Below are 18855 nucleotides of genomic sequence, written 5' to 3' on the forward strand. Positions count from 1 at the left end.
ACCTATAAGAAAATCACGTTCACAGTAAAGTTGGCAAACCGCCTACAATAACTCTTTTTTAAATGAATCCGCGTCACCATCACGGTGATACGCAAGGTTGGTCACCAGCTTTGACCCTTAGCTCACACATACCTCGACAGCACCGGAACTAGAAATCATATTCCTCACTTCCTATCACTCAAAACGCTGCATGTATTTTGCGTCCGTATCACCGAGTCAATAAATTTCCCTCTTGTAGTCACGCGATGGGGTTTAAGCTCACGGCGAACTGCCTAGTATCGATAGCATTCGAGAAATCGATTTCTGCCGCCTTTAGAGACAAGTTTAAAGCAGCCCAAGGCTTCGGCAGTGCAGTCTAGCAGAAGTTTACCAGCCACTCATCGCCCTGATGATGAAGGCAGCAAGGACCTCTGAAACGTCGCTACACCTCTACCAGACTACACGGCGCTACAACCCAGAAGACAGCCATCTTCGAACTCACCGTCGCGAAAACCTCAAATCCTAAGAACAGGATTTGAGGCTTTCGCGGCGAGTACAATCAATAAAGTCTTCTCGGGCAATCAGCCGCGTCAACTGGTTCCTGATAACTGATGATGGGGACAGAGTTGGTTCCCGAAACGTCGGTTTACTACGGTATAAATTCTATTTTAAAAAGACCATTTGATTAAAGGGAGCAACCCGCTGTTTATTCTGACAATTACAAGAAAACACATAACACACTCCGTGGGCTTTTAAAAGTTCAACAACCGACACACCCTCTGGGGGGTGTCTGCTTTCATAACGACAGCTGATAAAGCCGCCCGCCATGATCAAAACACTAACAATCTTCACTTAAAAGGAATGGGGGAATGAGCTATTTACAAACCCCAGTGAAACGAAAGGGTGTCTGGTCCATTAACTTAAAAAACGCGATTAATGCATATTTTAATTTGACACAATCCAACTCTTCAGTGGACGTCAGAATGCAGGTGCACATTTCTAAGGGTGTGTTTCTTGTAGGTAATAACCATAACAATAGGTGTGCCCCAGAGCTGGTCTGGACGCCCCGGCCGGGAATCCAACCCCGGTAATCCCTCCTCTATTATGCGAAGTGTCACGTGAAGAGTTAAAAAGGTTTGTTCTTTAAGATTTTTCACAAATAAAGGACTGCCCCGTTTAACCGATGGCCCAATTAACCGGAATCTACTGTAATAGTTTACCTTACATTTGATACTTCCATGTTAAAATTATTAAATATTGTGAATATTTATATAAATAGCTTCATCATATAGTTGTATTTATATTTTATTTTAAACAAATATTCGTATGTGTTCCACGTCCTTGGTTTGTACTAGAAAGCCCTATGATAATTCAATTTTATTCTATACAATTTCGGTTCTTCAGGAGTTTGTCAGTGGACGAACACATCGTCAGGGCAGACATTTTTTAAATACTAGGGCATAACGCTCCTTTCGGAGCTCCTCGGAGGGGCTGGTCAAGTTTTTAAAAAGCAACCAACCCCTTCGGGGGGGGGGGGGTTGTTGCGTTTTAAAATCTTGTGTAAGAAACTAAATTAAACCCCCCGAATGGAGGGTTAAAACACTTGACCAACCCCTCCTTCGGGGGGGTTGGTTGCGTTTTAAAATCTTAAGTAAGACACTAAACTCGGCAGTGTTGTGGAACACAACAATGCCGACTTAGTTTATAGTTGACATTGTTGATGACGTCATTCTTTGACGACAACGGGGAATCACAAATTTTTATAGTAGAGAAGAAGATAGATTGTTGTGTTGTACTCGGCATTGTTGTGGAACACAACAATGCCGAGTATAAACAAACATAAGTTGAAGATTTCTGTCTTCTGGGTTATTGCGCTGTGTAGTCTGAAGACAGAAGACAGAAATCTTCATATTCACCGCTGTGAGAACCTCAAGTCTTACAAACATAAGTTGACATTGTTGATGACGTCATTTTTTGACGACAACGAGGAATCACAAATTTTTATAGTAGAGAAAGTACAAAATATAATTATAAAAATATCGTTCATGGAAAACAATTGTCATACATCAAGGTTTCGGAGCAATAGAATATTCTTGATTTAACAATGCCCTTATTTAACCTCTTGTATTAAAACCAAACTACCAGATTCGCACACCAATAAACATTTTAAACCCCATTTATTCTTTATGATGGAAATGTTCATAACGAATTACACTTACCGGTGGCGAAAGATGCCGTGCAGAAGGCAACAAAAATAGCTGTCGTTAGTAAATACCGATGATAAGCTTTCGGCAGAAAAGTACTGCTTATTCGAAACGTCCGATTGGTCGGAAAGTTCCTTTCATTCTCCTCCATCTTCCCACACACAGTTTTGGGAATTCTTTGTCCACAGGACATGACCGGATGAGACACCCACAGAACGTAAGCACACCTGTCGACCGCAAACAATACTTTCCAATGTCAAAAAATCAACAGAACTAGTGCCCACAATCACACACCAGTCCCCACATCATTACACGTAACTAAAATGTTCCACCGCGTTACTATAACAAAGTTACCGTACGTTACTACATAGTCCTTGAGCACACCTGTGGCACACTGAACGTCACCTTTGAATTTGTAAAAATTAAAGTAATGGCCTCCCAGTTAGTACGAAAGACTTTATTTTCTGCACATTTCCAACGTACATCGCACGAGATTGATTTATCATTTTTACATACAAGGACGCATTTTACTAAATTAATAACGCGAAGGACTGCAAAACTTGAAACACACATACACTTTCTCTCCTATGCTACTCGTTCACTTACTCTTTCTGGAATGCCGGCGTCCAGCAAGGCTTGAAACGCTCCGCGCATGCGCGTTTGAGTAATGTTTAAACTCCTTGCAAAAAGTAGTTGGAGGGGGGGAGGGGTAAGACAAAAGTTTTGATTCCACTATTTCAAATTTTCCCAACGTATCGCACACACAAAAAGCACAAACACAACTGCAACACAACTAAAGAACGGCAAAAATATGCATAAAAATAAAATATGCTGAACCAGAACAGTCTCTTCTTGCAAAATGTGTTACAGAACAAGAATTTAAAATTTGTATAAAAACTTTCTTTTCCTTCATTTTTAATTTGGAACATTTCAAAACACGAAACCGCAAAATGGATATTTGTAAACAATATTTTAAAGTTAACCGCCCGATGGGAGCAGTAAAGATGGCAACACTATCTGGTACAACAACGCCATCTATTGAGCATTCCTAAAAACACTAATGCAAATCTTAGGAGGAAAAAAGTACGTTTCTCCTAAAACCTGAACACATTCACTTAATTCGCCTTCTAGCAATTCATGCAGGTAAACTAATTGTACAATTCAACCTGCTACAGATGTGCTATTATGAGAACTACTCCCAAAAAAATGTGTAAGGTTAAAACTAGTACAAATACAACCAAGTGTACTGACAATGTTTTAAACTTCTACTACAGAAATGCACTTCATTTTGACACACAAAGATTAATTAGTTGTTATTGCTACGTATGCGATTCTAACCTGGGATGTTGCACCATATAGCCTCATATAAACTGATGTTTCAACACAATTACTGCATTCATCATGGTGATTAAACGTCAGTCAATTTTATGAGACTACATGGAGCAATATTCCAGCTGACTTACCACCGAGAGAGCCTGAAATCTCACGTAGCGTTTGCTGCTCCCACCTGAAGCCACAAAACAGCAACAACCTTCATTTCAAAGTAAAGGACTGAAGGATATAAACGAAGAAGATAAACAAAAATTCATTACTTGTAAACAACTTTTATTTTACAGTTCACATTTTCTGTTTAAAAGAAGAAACCCAAAATCTTCCCACCGAGATGTTTCCGCCTTGCCTCTTCGTGATCCATAATTCCACCGCTTGTTGTCAAGACAACATAACTAAAAGAAAATTGAAAAGACTTGTCAAATACATTGATGAATCACACACAACTTTCATAGTCATAGCAAGGGGCATTCCACTTTCAGCGTCTGAATATGGAAGTTTGTGTGGGCCGGGGTATTACAAAGTTATACAATGATGATACAGAGTTAATCTTAAAATTCTACAAGAATTACAGTAAAATCACTGCTACAAAAACACCAAATTAATCCTGAAACTGAAAACTAAGTCCTACAAATTACTCAATCAATTTAACAGAAAATCTCAATTACTTCCAAAAAAACCAAATTAACTTTGATGACATTAAAAAGAATTTCAAGCTCTTTACAGATCATTAATTTTAACACGGGCCTGTCTTCTTGGATGCTGCGCTGCGTATAGTCTCACAGGAAATCAGTTTCATTGCCAGATTACGATGACAGCAACCACCTCTAAAATGTCAGTCTGACGGAGGCGGTAAGAATCTCCGAAATGCTGGCCAGTTTCTACCAGACTACACAGCGCAGCATCCCAGAAGACAGTCATCTTCACTGCCATAAGAACTTGGAAATCCCACAAAACAACAGGTAGCTCAGTGAACCGTAAATACGACAACATACCCAAACTGACGTGACGGAAGAAGGTTGTTGGTCCATTTCTCTATATCATTGATAGGAACATCAAACCTTGGTGATATAACTCCGCATTTGTTCAGTCGACCAGTGAGGTTTACGACTATTTTACCAGAACGATGATCGTCAACAATTTCAAATTCTCCAATATAACCTGTTAAGCGTAAAAAAAAGGTTCACACATAAAGTCTGTATCAGTCAACATTCAGAGCACAGGTATTGAAATTCGAGTGGAAATCTGCTGTGCCCCAACAAACAAGTTCATGACTTCCATATAACATAACGTCTTACAATTTGATGTTCGCGTGCTTTCATGAGTTTCAATCGTGGTAATCTGGGAAGTTGTTCAATGTAATATAATGTGACCTAAACCATTTCCCCAAATTCAGAACACAAATTACATATATTAATCTTTTTTAAATATTACCTTTAATCCAATTTTACACATTTTCAGTAAGATACACAGAAGTCAATTATCAGGCAACAAGGCATGTAAGCAAGATTTCGAAGACCATCAATACCTCCGTCATCCCTTAATGTTTCGAGTTCAAAGCTTGAAATCTTATATACAAGGTGTTTTGATGAGAACTGAATGAACTCTATCAGTGAGCAAAATTGTGCATGTTTTGGGAACAAATCAGAAAAATGTAAATGGATATTAAGTTCCACTTTTATGGGAGGAAATGCAATACTGAAAAAATAATTAAACAACACACAGAACACGGCGCACGAGATAGTGCTTTCTGGAAAACACAAAGTTCTAAAGTATGTGTCAAATCCAGAACTACATAAAAAATGGACAGGCACCACCTAATGAGGTAAAAGCACCCATCAATTCTGTAACATTTTGGTGGTGCCATCTCTTTGGACCAATTCAAAAGAACCCATATTTTAATCACTTTTAAAAATGTCTCATAACCTTCAACAATAAAGCGAAGTGTTACGAGCAGGAGTTCCTGTGTTACAAAAATGCAACCAAGATAATTACTTTCACTACTTCAAAATAGGTAAAGCTTACCATGCTTCATCATTACTGTGAGAAACTTGATTATAACCTTCGAAGATGGCCTCAAGAGAACTTGCCTCTTTCCTCGTTTTTCAGCATTGTTGATGGATTTCAACGCATCACTTAATACATTCATACGAACCATTGCTGCAATTAAACAACGAATTTTTATTAGTAAATATAAACATAAGTTACACTAGTCAACCTCTACATGTTTAGGACACTTATCAAACTAGATAAATACGAAAAGTGTACACGACGACTAAACAACAATGTTATATAAGATGTTTTAAAAGCATCCCACAAGAAATTAAATACAAATCAACGTATAATTTCACGATTACCTCCGATTTATTTCTTCAACACAACCCTACATTCACGTTTCACGTTTACGGGTAAAAAGAAACACCTACCACGTTATGACGTCATTGCCCGCTGGACAGGGTCACCAAACACCGAACAAATTATAGCTCAGATTACATGAACATAAATTTCGTAAAATACTAATTCTTAATACTTGCATTAACTTCTGTAAAGACACAGGTATAAAAATATATAGTCTAATGGAAAGCGAGTACTTCTTTAAGTCACTCATTAAAATCATAGAATCACCTCCTGTTGGCCGGCCTGTGACAAACAGACCTGCCACTTTACAAATGAAAATTTCTGACAAATCCAAAATATACCTGTATGTTCAACCATAAAGAGATGTAGGTTGGAATTAAATAATTTACAATAAATTTTACTTCTAATTACTAAAAATTCAAAACCAAATATTTGGTTACGTCGTAAAAGTCAGGCTGCATTTCCGGCCTGAATTTTGTTATTTTTCAAATCCCCATCCAAGGCTCCTTTCCAACTTGTGTGGCACTTATTATAATGGCCAAAACATGAAGCTGATGACTTTCATTCCAAACACTATCTTTTAATGCTTAAAACTCAATGAGCAAAGCAAACTGTTAACATTACACTTTCATTCATCCAAAGGCAAAAATTCAGAGTAAAGTCTGTGAATTCTTTGGTGCAAAATATGAAGGGCTAAGACATCAGTTGTATAAAAAGTAATATACACATATATTGCAAAACAACATTATTATGAATTACTATAACTTAAAATGACAATAAACAAAAGTAAATTGTGGTGTGTCAACATATATCAAAGCTTCACTTCCAGTGCTTACAGATAATTACTTGTTGAAATACTTTTACTTTTGCTTCGTCAAGGAAATTTCTATTTTACAAATTGTAAACAGAACACTCTGAAGAAAGTATGAACCCAGCAAACCACTCAATAATCTGATATGAAATGAAGAAATTTTATTACAAACTTCTAATACAAGAAATTCTAGTCATAAGTGAAATATAGAGAAGTTTTTTTTTGTGGGTCTACCACATGACTACAGAAAAACGTAAGGAAATCTTGTTTTATGAAATCAAGATGACCATCACCTACTTTCAGAATGGATTGCCTCCTTATTTAAATTAATTTTAGTAAATAAAACACCTAATTATAGTTTAATTTATAAATCACAATCAATGATGACAACAAAATACATACCTACATCCAAACAATAGATATCTCCTCAAGATGAGTCATTTAAAAACATTAAGACAAATATTAAAGTATCAGACTTTAAACAAACTACAACATATTTCTGTAAAATTCTTAATGAGAAAATACAAAAGTAATGTTAAAGCTACTTACCGAGGGACATGAAAGGACTGTAAGGAGGTTTATGTGTATTTGAGATCTATGCTATATTAAATTATATATTTTCAACATTATGCACTCATAATGTAAAATGCAGCACTAAAATTTACTTAGTTTGTACTTTCCTTGAATACTTTTAAGCTATATTTACTGCATAAACTCATTGTACAATGCTATATCAATAGTAATGTTTTGGCATTTTTAAAGCACCAGTGATTTTCAGATTTCTTGTAAAAATAACCATATATAAAATAACTCCTGTTCATTGTCACGAGTGTCATGCACGTTTTCACTATAACACACAGAACCGAACACTTGGAGATTTTCCAAGTTAAGACTATCATTTATCCGAGTGGAGAGCTTTCGCAACAAGAAGACCAACGGCTGTAGCCGCTACGATTCCGAGGCCTGCCTTCCACCACACTGCCGAGTTACCGCTCAGAAGACCAAGTTGTTTTAAGTGTCTGTAACGCACATACAAAAAGACAGGTGTATTATAGCAAACACTAAAAAAAAATGCAAAAATATATGCCTTTTGAGGTCATAATGCAGTTGCCACCTAGATCTCATATAACTCCAAAAATATGAATATGGGACGTGCTCCAAATTTCAAAACAGGTGTGACACCAGCACTAGTCAAATGTAGGATTCTGTAATTCTGTATGATAACAGATTTTTTAGAAATCTTCTAAAGGTTAGTGGCTCACAAAGCTGTAAACTACTAAATGGCTATCCTCAACTTACAATTTAAATAGATTTAAGAATATGCCACTTGAAAAAAAAAAAAGGTTTTAATGTATGTAAGCATTTAAGCTACAAACAGTCCGTCAATGCATATGGGTATTATAATTTCAATGAATTAGGAAACAAAGTCACACAGTAATTTATCTTCAATAAGTTAAGCTTACTCAACATAAATTTGAAACTTAACTACACACAAAGAATAAAACAATTATTGCATACTGCTATAACCAGCTAATCTGTTCAGCTACATGCATCTCCCAAGAGCATAGTTATAAAACTACTGCAAAAACACTAAAGTCACTATTCAATAAAAGTTCTCTCCATATTAAACACGACAAGACACAGGTACATTTACCATAAGACAGTACGAGCACCGCACATTTAAGGACACATAACATGCCAAAACTAGAATGAAGTAAGGGAATCCTTACGTAATGCAGATATTAATCATCTACTTAATAATCAAAATAATTTAATTTAAACATCTGATATGCACACAGTACAAGATGGGGTGTTGAATCCATACCGAACAAAATTAAAATAATCAATATTTTGTGATACACTGTGAATCTCACAATAAAATTATTTCTTTATATTTATTCAGTTATGTCATTAATTTTGAGGAACAATTAAAATAATCATGATTCCCATTAACCAGATATTGTACTGCGATTCTTTAATTTTCATATTGTATGAGGCGTCTATATGTCGTGGTCGTTAACTGTACCTATACAGCACGTGAAACTACAAAATTTAACACCAGACACACACATGCAAGATTATCTTATTGCTAGCAACAGAATGAAATATTTTTCCTGCCTACCAGCATCTCGAAGTGAACAAATGTATGACTTAAACATGCGAAGTATATGTTCTTACAGCAATTATATGTAAATTACAAGACAAAAAGTCACACATTACAAACTTAAAAACTGTTGGACCTGAAACAGTGAGTGAACCACTGACGAGGTGACGGACGTAGGAGAAGAACATGAACCAAACGGCGAAGGTTGCTGCAAATAATACAATACGGGCACCAAACTCATTAAAATCAATAAGAATACGAACCTGTGCCTGTAGAACAACATCCAGGCAGCTTGAAAACGACTGCAGGAAAGGAAAATTATTAATATGTTGTTTGTGATTTCATGAAAGAACATTATTTACACCTATGATACTCAGGGCTGACAATAAAGTAGCCAGACTAATTCTGTGATCACTTTTACTTTATCGCTAATTGCTGTCATGATCAAAGAACTATTATTCTGATTTGATACACTTCTGTCCCGCTTGAAAATACCATCTGAAAGCGTTATCATCACAAAAGTCATCTACCTGCAAATGCCTTCAATAAATTTAAGATGGGATCCTTTCAATGAACCTTCTAGTTTCAAACATAAGAAAGTCCTTCAGGGATTGTCTCACCAGTATTACCACCTGCCACACAAGAAATAATTTGGCTAGGAAATGAGAGGGGAAGGACGCGTGGTATACGTGTTTATAAATAAGACAGAACACTGTAATTACAAACTTTGAACTGCCTTACAAAAGTAAAAATATGTTGCAACTTTAGGATACCAAACATGACAACATGTCTGTTTGGACAGGTGCTCTATTAGTTACTGAGCTATCACAATTCTTAATTACAATCTGCCCACTCACTGGGATGGCATGCAAGACTTAGACCCACACAAATAAACATAAAAGAAGCCAACATATGAAAGCGTCATTAATAGTTTCTACCTGTAATTTTCTCACAACCTCAACATACTGATCGTACTACGTCAGAGAACATTTCACACCATCTCGGGCTCAAAAGATTCATTTCACAGTGGTAAACAAAGGAATTTACTTCTGCACATAAAATATTTTAAAACTATATTTCAGAGGCACGCATGAGACAGATCCACTGCTTGCATGTGATATCAGCATGACGTTATCTTAAGAAGTCTCGATACTTGAATAAATATGATGGTAAGACACAGATTCACACTTTCCAGAGTATTAATACATACAACATGATCTTTCCAAACAAGAAAATTCTGTTTGTAATTAAATACCACCCCGGATATGTAAATATGTCATGTGAAAAACTTGTATTTTCATGTATTTCATCTGCTCTGTTTAGTGGAAGACTTTTTGGTCTGCACCATTCCTGTAGCAATTAGAAAAACCATGGAAAAAAATCAGGACAGTCGATCTTCACGCCAAGATTTGAAACTGGGACCTCCCAAATACAAAGCAGAAATGCTTACCACTTGTCTGTGATGTTCAGTGCACTCTGACAAGGTCTGACCTACTTCTATGCAAATATAATTTACGTCCAATACTCACGGGAAGGCAGACATGGTTGACAGTTTAACAAAGATCTCCCTCTTGATTTTTCCAGATGCAGTGAATGGCTGAGGTGACGGTAATTTATGGTGACTACAAAAAGCAGCTGGCTGAAGTAAATAATCTTGACGTGTTTCTTCCAGATCACTTTTAGTGGCAACTATGAGGATAGGAATCTTGCTATCAGCAAAGTATTTCTGGTTTAAAACAAAAAAATATTACTATTATTATTAGACTAAAAGGTCAATATAATTACATGTATCAAAAATCAGAGATACAAAGTGAGAGGATGTAAGAAAATACCACTGCATAGATGATTTATATCTGAAGCTTTCATTTTTTGTTACTATACATTTATCTGTTAGCCGGAACAACAGACAATCACATTGTAATTCTGACGACAGTACAAGCGTTCAAATCACTGAGAATGATTGGTGATAGTGGAATATAAAAATTTTAAGGAAGGTAACCTCCTCAACAGCGAGAGGCATTTTGGGAGTGTCCAAGAATAACTTCTCCCAGCAAGTGTAACCTCCCTCCTCTTCCGCCCTCTACGAAAACAGAGGTCATTTATGCAAAGAGAGATGCAAGGTGTAGGTCATCAAACTTTTGTTGTAATGAGAAAATGCAAAGATTAATCAAATACATAACCACCAGTTCACAATTGGGAAATAAACAACTGTTTTCACTTACTAGATATATGCGCGCAGAATACTCAAAAGACTTTGGATTGCTGACGTCATACAGCAAACAAGCAACATCGCACTGTACTTCCGAGGGCTTAAGTGGCTCCAACACATCGTGCACTTCGATATCTCGTAGGATAAGGAATTTTTCCTGACCATAGACTTGAACTGCATTAACAGTGCACTGAGGACTGCCTTCCAGTTCTGACAACTGTATGCTCTGCCAACGAAATGCAATAAATAACAATACAAAAAGAACAGCAATAAAACATCGCACCAACAAAATAATTATCTGAAACTTATTTAGATTTAAAAAGTTTTAATATGTGAGATTTTAAGGTTTTACAGTTATGAAAATGTAGATCGCGGTCTTCCATGTAGCGTGTAGTGCGTGCATAGATGTGTTATGCTAATGTCATTTCTGTTAAATCTAGCAAAATTTAATCCCATGGTTTATAAATAAGCTGTTTCACCTCACATACTGCTTTCAGTAAGTACAAAATATATCGCAAGAAGCTATTCAACACAACACATTATACCACTTAATAAAATGTTAAAAACTATATACCAATTGTAATAAAACGTAACTTTCCAAAGTACAACAGTGCAAGATTAATATAGTTACTCTTTTTTGAAATCATAACATTTGCTAATACAACAAAAACATAGTTTATTAAAATTAAAATAAATTACCTCCACGTTATCTCCTATGAAACTACGGCAAAACATGGACTTCCCTGATCCAGGAGGGCCTATCACATGACATTGATAAACGCTGCGACTACTTTGCTTTTTGGCCAAGTCCAGTTTCTTATCTCTGGTCACTGCACAGAGAAAGCACAGTGTAACAACTTGTTGGGTCCATGAGGATCTCACATAATTAGCAATAATAACAGAGGCAGCAGTAGACTTCAATTACTGTCACAATTTATAACAAATGCTACATTTCTAACACAAACGTCATTGTAATCTGACCTTGTATTGCTGATAGCTGATTCTCAGTCTCAGAAATAGGGTAACCTAAATATGCTAGGTACTCCAGCGCTCTTGGCAGATTAAGCAAAGTGACAAGTACCCATTGCGACATGAAACCTTGTAATGTTATCCAGCCCTGTAGAGAATGAAAGATTCTTCTCAGTTGAACACATCAGATATATACACGAGCATCCAACATTCAAACATTCATATTCAAAAATGCGTCTTAAAATAAGAAAGCTGTTATTTTGACTCAAGTTTGCAAGTTCCTAAATAATACACCAGAACATACGCACTCTTGAGAACATGTAATGAGCCTTCAGGTTCCATGAAAAGCAAGGAACCTCCTGACTAGCTGAGCATACTAACAGCTTCTCAAGTAGGTAGTTGAATTTACTTATTCATTGCTGTTCCTCATGGAAATATCAACACCTTTTTTTTAATACAAAAGAATATCATAAAAGTACATCAAAATTATTGAACATAACCTCAAAGTATCATTACCCTCTTTTCTACAGAAAAGGGACTGATTTTACTAAATAAATAATCTCAATAGATTCAGCCCCATTCCTATTACACGGCTGATCCACCATTTTAGAAATACATTAAACTGAAAAATCAATAACCTATAACCAATGAATGTATTCTGATACAGAAATATAATAATAAAATACAACACCTTCGAATTTGTTGGAACAGTACGGTGGATGTCAGGACCCCACATGGGTACAGGACACGTCGTAAACAAACTGCGTACTTCAGCTGGTGAAAGGGCGCCATCTCTATCGGAGTCAAAACGTTCAAACACTGTCAACAAGAACTGTTGACCTTTGTGGGATAGTTCGGTAGTGCAGCCCGCAGGAACAACGATGCTGTTTCGAGAACACAAGAGTTACATCCTGTGGGCTTTCAAAATAAAAAACATTGTACCATAGAATTAAAATAAAAAATAATCTACGCCACGCACAAGCAACATATTGGAAAATAAAGGTATATTTGTGCTTTCCTTTTACACTGTACACTAATAAGTCCAGTAATTGAAACCTGTGCTTAATCATAAACAAATTTATCAATAATATGAGAATGTTCCTGCACAAGATAATTCCTGAATAACAACACGACGAAGGCAAAAATGTTAGGTATTTATTTCTTAAAATTTTAATGCAGAAAGATTTTGTCAGAAATCACTCAATTCTGATAATCATAAAAAAAGAAACAAAAATATGAACACTATAAAAGCAGCGATAAAGATAAATACATATAAAAATAAACAAGGTGAATTATAATATAAAGACAATTCTTATTGCACGCAGAACTCGAGTTACACATATGCCACAGGGTCCTATACTAAATAGCACATAAACAAACACAAGCCGCATCGTTTCACCATATCATAACATTACCAAAATGATTGGTCACTGTACATACTACCTGCACACTTACTGAGGTCGAAGGAACTCTTTTGATATCTCAAGGTTGTCCATGTATCCAAACATTCGCAGAACCGTCCATGTCGTCTCAATACGACCTCGCTGGATAAAAAGACAATGAAGGAACAGAAATCCTAAAAAGCAAAATCACAACAGTAATCATACTGACAAAAATGTAAAAACAACCATCAAATACAACTTCTTGTTTCATTCACATGACTCGTCTTATTTTAACAGCACAGATATTATACTTGCATGAGACGTGTCCATATTTTAACACAGTTACGAAAACAAAATTATTCTCCTTATCAAAAAATATATCAATCACCACGGCACATGTAAGTAATTCAATACGTAGTATTACATTTTCTGAAATACCTCTGAGTGTGATGGCATTATCGACTACACCATCAGAAATGTTTTTACGTAAAACCACTTTCACATCATCCAAGACTCTTGGCTGCAAAGGAGCGCCAAAACAGTGACGCTGGAAACTGTTTAACTCGACGTCATTCAACAGTCCGTCATTGTCCGCGTCGCACAGCTACAGAACGTAACAAAAACACAACTTTAATTGCTTCACTAATCAAAGTATGAAGCATAAAATAAAAATTTATTTTAAAATGGAACATGAATATTCCCATAAAAATTATGTAACAGAATCTGATGCTTGCTAAATGTTTCATTTTGTTGTTTATAAAGAGAGAAATATTCACTCTTTACTCAATATGATACACATGTACGTATGATTTCTTTCATTAGCCCACTGCAATCACCGTGAATGAAAACATCATTCTAATTATAAAATGAAACATTTGCGGCGAATGAATCCCGCGCTACAAGCCGGAGGATGACAGCAGAAACTGAACTCAAAATGTTGCCAGAAGATATGGTTTATTCACCGTTCAGCCACCTGACACGACTTGTAACCCAGGAATCTTTCATCGTCAATCTAATTACTTTAATAATAGACCGTGTAGGATTCACTCGTTCTTGCAACACATATCAGGAAAACACTTGCATATAAACTACTGCCACATTCCAATCACAATGAGCCTGCTTTTAAATCTAATACCTCTTACCTTAAAAATTCTAACGAGAGCCTTCTGACATGCTTCAGTCAACTGTAAAAGAAAACAAACAAATCACTTACATAAGATTTCTATGTAGTCCACATTGACAACAAAAGTTTCAGTTTGCGTTACTAATTTGCAATCAAATTATCCTATCTATAAAACCCAACTTTTCAGGAAAGGAAAACAAATGTTTTAAGCTTTAAATAGAGAACTCTATTAACTAGCGGCTAGCATATCATCCTAGTGTACAGTCTGAGCTACCGAGAGCATCATTGAATATCAAATAGTCATGCTTTAACTGTAGTTAAGAGTAGGGATGCACCTTCTCGGTAACAGAAGCACAATACTACTGTCAATGGGAGATGACATTAAGTCAAAATGAAATTTTTGTAGGCAGCAAATCTATACCTAAATTTTTATACACAAATTACGGCAAAGTTCCTCTCCCAGACATTTGTAAACCTACTGCATATATGTTTATAAATATAATGCTCAATTATTATTTATTATTATTTAGTGTTCTGTCTGACGACAGGTCCATATGAACAGGATCCTTCCATCCTTTTCTCGGACTGGGACCTGTTCATATACGTTCTCGGCAGATAATCCAGAAGTGGTTTGCCATTGCCTTCTTCTGTGTGTGAATGGAGTAATTGTTGGGATGCCACGGAGGAAAACTCCGTGTTGCCTAGACCACGGCCTTGCCCAACACAAGTTACAAATTCGGGCACCGCCGGGAATCGAACCCGAGACCCCAGGATTACAAGGCCAGCGTTCTAACCGCTAGACCACCTCATCTTATTATTATTTAGTGTTCAGTCTGACGACAGGTCCATATGAACAGGATCCTTCCATCCTTTTCTCGGACTGGGACCTGTTCATATACGTTCTTGGCAGATAATCCAGAAGTGGTTTGCCATTGCCTTCTTCTGTGTGTGTGAATGGAGTAATTGTTGGGATGCCACGGAGGAAAACTCCGTGTTGCCTAGACCACAGCCTTGCCCAACACAAGTTACAAATTCGGGCACCGCCGGGAATCAGTTAGGAACGGACAAATACCGCATTACTTTTGACAATTTCTTTTCAGGTGTGGACGAAACTAGGCTAATCTGAAATACTCTACCCATACTTACTTGCTGCTGATCAAATGTATACAATGGAGACGTCGGATGCAGCACAGCTTTCTGAGCGTAGACAAACATCTCTGAAATATTATTCAGTGTTTTGGCTGAACACTAGAAGATAAAACCATTATCGGTGTCAGCTCGCATCAATACAATACAAATGCAGAAAAATCAAACTTTGATTGACGTATTTCACTCAGAAACTGGATGACTTTAACCCACCTCTCAGTACCAATAAATAATGACATCACAGACTAATAACAAATAACTTGTGTCATCAAGGCGACCTAAAGCAACATACAGTCGACTCCTTACTACAGAGAACTGAAAATTCACTTTACAGGCTAACACTTTAAAGAGAAATACCAAACTCAGAATGTTACTGATAGTACTACACCCTAAATGTATGTTGGTATGTTGGTAAACTGCTTCGTGGCCAAACATTTACTATAAAATAATCAGTAATCTGAACAGTAAAAAAAAAGTTACATGACACACAAACTATAAGTGTGTTGCGCTACTAAACCTAAAAATTTTCAAATTACAGATAATAAAAAAATTAACTGCTAAAATTATCATGTATAAGAATCGAGGAAATCAAATTTTATTTATTACCTTATTTTCAAAATAAGAAACTTAACTACTATATACTTTGACATAGACCTGTGAAGGTAACAAATATCTTGACGAGAAATTTCTAGTAATTTGATATAATATTGCACTTTGCTCAAGTATACATCAGCTGACACGATACTTGAGGAAACACTACAGGACTCAAATCACAAATTACGCACAATATCTTAGCCTAACTGAGAATAAATTATTGTAACCATAACAGGCAAACCTGCCATATTAAAGTCACATAATCAAATTATATTCTTTCCTTCCATTATATTATGAGCAACACTTCGTGACCAAGCTAATACATTAAACAGCTTTACAAGATATAATTATGGACTATTAAATAATTTACCGCTACACAGCTTTCAACCTCTGGAAATTCTTCCATGATTCTGAACATAGGCTGAAACAAAATTTAACATAACATAAATGAATGCTAAAAACATAATATATGAATGTATAAAAGCTACACAAATGTAAATATTCAATTAATATGGAAGATATCTCACATCATTTGTTGAGACATCGATCAGGTCCGTCTTGTTTCCAACTAATACGACTGGACGACGCGCCTCGCGCGAACAGACATTTCTCAGTAATGGCAACCAATAACTACTGACTTTTTCAAAACTTTCCTCATCATCAACAGCATAAACAATGCAAACCACATGCGCACGCTGGATTTCCATTGTAAGCACTTCAATCGTTTGTTCCACAGCTAGAAAGAAATACGCATCATGAAATTAGCCCCACATAATCCATGTTATAGGCAGGAAATAATTTCTGCATTAAAAAATCTTGTTTAATATGAAATGCAGAAAATATCAGAAATGACAGTCTGGTTTGAGTCTTGATCAGCCACTGACAAATGGTGAGCTGCAAAATTCAGTGGTGCATGTTCGTAAATTCTTTTCTATTGGGTTATAGTACATACAAATTCTAACTTCCTAAATATGGAAACTAACATTAAATATTCATTCGCTGTTCCTCTCCCCTGCCCCCACTAAAATATGAGATGCAGTTCAAACGGTAGCAAACTTTACTGCAATATCCCAAAGTAAACTGTACAGCATTCTTCACAGTATTTCAAGAAGAAAAATACTAGTCACTGTGTCAGCAGAATCAACAAAAAAAAAAAAGAAAATTGCTCGCATGTGAAGATTCAACTGTGACTGAACAAACTGTAAGGGCCGGCAGAGTCTGACAGATGCTGCCACAACCAAAGTAATGTAATATCAGAAAACAGCAAATTCTAACAAAGCTTCAAATATGAATGACAATGGAATTTTTTTTACAAAACTGATAATCCTTTTTCATCAATAAATCCATACCCTGAGGCATGAAAGCCTATATAATGATTTATATAATTTCTGAACCTTGTTACAGATGGCTAGATAAATACTAGGTTACTGAATGTGTTTACTGTTTTAGATTTTCTCATCATTCCCAGCAGACAATTTACTAGTACCACTACAAAAGAGCAAATAACAAGTCATGTATGTGTATGATACCTGAGTAATCCACAATGCATGTGGCAACTTTCTCAGGTGTGACCTCTGGTGGAATGGTAATTTCTTCAGCTTTTGCTGGCACATCTTCTGTAAATTCTTCACTAACCAATGATAAAATAATGGAAGTCTTGCCAACACTTCTCTCCCCTACAAGCAAAATCCTCACATTCTGACGACCACCAACATTGAATACCATTCTGGAATTAAACAAAGGTCCTAAAGGAGAAAGAAACCAAAACTTTTTTCCAGAATTTTATTATGATATAGTTACAAAACCAACATTTATTGGCCAATGTGTGGCAGTTGCATACAGCTAAACATAGAGTCCAGCTAGCAGTCCCATAGTATGGAAACTTAAATCCTGTGCTACAGCGTGATAAAGGTAGCACACACAACTCTCTCCAGCAAAATTTTAGTTCTACTATGGTTATTTCGGTAAACAAAATATTTCGAATATACAATTAGTGGCACCTGTAATACAGCAATACGTATCTCTTTAGTTACCACAAGAGAATAAATTGGTGTATTATTTACAATTAGTAAATAAGTTATCAACAAAGTGTTGACAGGATGGGATAAGTCTACCAAAATTTATAAACTACTCCTGCAGAACTTTTTAAGTACTATGCCTATAAATTTTCTTTGGCAGTGCACTATATGGCAGACATTACCTGGTATATTCTTATTAAGTATTCTCACTAAAAAGAAATTTTATTCAGATCTCTCAACCCTATCTCCATAACATTTGATACTCAAACCCCCTCGGAGGTAGACACTAACAGTAATTGATGTACAAATTGTGATTTTCAGCACTGCCAATGTGAATGTGCATCGATCTCCGAAGTTGGCAAAACGATTTTCATGACGTCACGCATAATAATACCTTATATCCCCAAGCGTTTGAAAGATAAACGATCTGGCGGTTAGATTTGGCAATAATGAATAGTAGCAGCTAGTGCCAAGAACTCAGTCGGTAACAACGCCAACTTCAATCCAATTTCCTGACCACACCCTCACGCACACCCCAGCCAGGGTCGCCCAGAAAATGTCAGACACATTACGTACATTAAAATGATACAATTCTGCTTCATCTATTTTTAAACTACAGCATCCAGGAG

The 18855-nt window shown here is 36.2% G+C and overlaps 3 protein-coding genes across 6 annotated transcripts in view; all 3 read right to left on the reverse strand.

Annotated features, from left to right (window-relative positions):
* The window catches only part of sdk (sidekick cell adhesion molecule), a 61946-nt gene extending 59140 nt beyond the window's left edge, over window positions 1-2806 (reverse strand). For both annotated transcript variants that reach the window (XM_087348975.1, XM_087348974.1), the window contains exon 1: window positions 2199-2806. In XM_087348975.1, coding sequence (XP_087205101.1) covers window positions 2199-2376 — 178 coding nt within the window. In that variant the 5' untranslated portion in view covers window positions 2377-2806. The remainder of the gene's footprint in view (window positions 1-2198) is intronic.
* Window positions 2807-3771: 965 nt separating this feature from the next.
* On the reverse strand, window positions 3772-6020 carry LOC110833615 (small ribosomal subunit protein uS8A). Its single transcript, XM_022071905.2, has 4 exons — window positions 5870-6020; window positions 5538-5672; window positions 4508-4673; window positions 3772-3907 (listed from the first exon to the last, which is right to left on the reverse strand). Exons 2-4 carry the CDS (start codon window positions 5668-5670, stop codon window positions 3814-3816), a joined length of 393 nt encoding a protein of 130 aa, XP_021927597.1. The 5' UTR covers window positions 5671-5672; window positions 5870-6020; the 3' UTR covers window positions 3772-3813.
* Window positions 6021-6817: 797 nt separating this feature from the next.
* On the reverse strand, window positions 6818-18595 carry Miro (mitochondrial Rho GTPase). 3 transcript variants are annotated; one of them, XM_022071862.2, is made up of 15 exons: window positions 18409-18595; window positions 17738-17934; window positions 16736-16944; window positions 16579-16629; window positions 15615-15716; window positions 14488-14529; window positions 13784-13949; window positions 13419-13539; window positions 12655-12847; window positions 11976-12111; window positions 11694-11824; window positions 11008-11220; window positions 10315-10511; window positions 8922-8993; window positions 6818-7700 (listed from the first exon to the last, which is right to left on the reverse strand). In XM_022071862.2, exons 2-15 carry the CDS (start codon window positions 17931-17933, stop codon window positions 7577-7579), a joined length of 1953 nt encoding a protein of 650 aa, XP_021927554.1. In that variant the 5' UTR covers window position 17934; window positions 18409-18595; the 3' UTR covers window positions 6818-7576. The 3 variants fall into 3 exon arrangements, with proteins under 3 accessions (XP_021927554.1, XP_021927555.1, XP_021927556.1); XM_022071863.2 differs by lacking the exon at window positions 8922-8993 and adding an exon at window positions 9049-9087; XM_022071864.2 differs by lacking the exon at window positions 8922-8993 and having other exon boundaries at window positions 18409-18594.
* Between the last annotated feature and the right edge of the window lie 260 nt (window positions 18596-18855).

This window comes from Zootermopsis nevadensis, unplaced genomic scaffold (assembly GCF_977971745.1).
Source record: "Zootermopsis nevadensis isolate Lab colony 2312 unplaced genomic scaffold, Znev_1.0 Znev_ptg000015l, whole genome shotgun sequence".
NCBI classification, from domain to species: Eukaryota; Metazoa; Arthropoda; class Insecta; order Blattodea; family Termopsidae; genus Zootermopsis; species Zootermopsis nevadensis.

Bases quoted from the DNA above. Each gene is read 5' to 3' on its own strand.
- LOC110833615 (XM_022071905.2), bottom strand. From the start codon at position 5,670: ATGGTTCGTATGAATGTATTAAGTGATGCGTTGAAATCCATCAACAAT. The intron at 4,674-5,537 runs GTAAGCTTTACC...TACGCTTAACAG, and splicing joins CACAGTAATGATGAAGCATG to GTTATATTGGAGAATTTGAA. The intron at 3,908-4,507 runs GTATGTTGTCGT...ATTTTCTTTTAG, and splicing joins CTTCCGTCACGTCAGTTTGG to TTATGTTGTCTTGACAACAA.
- Miro (XM_022071862.2), bottom strand. From the start codon at position 17,933: ATGGTATTCAATGTTGGTGGTCGTCAGAATGTGAGGATTTTGCTTGTA. The intron at 16,630-16,735 runs GTGAGATATCTT...ATTTTGTTTCAG, and splicing joins TCGATGTCTCAACAAATGAT to CCTATGTTCAGAATCATGGA. The intron at 7,701-8,921 runs GTCCAACAGTTT...TGTGCGTTACAG, and splicing joins TGGTTCACTCACTGTTTCAG to ACACTTAAAACAACTTGGTC.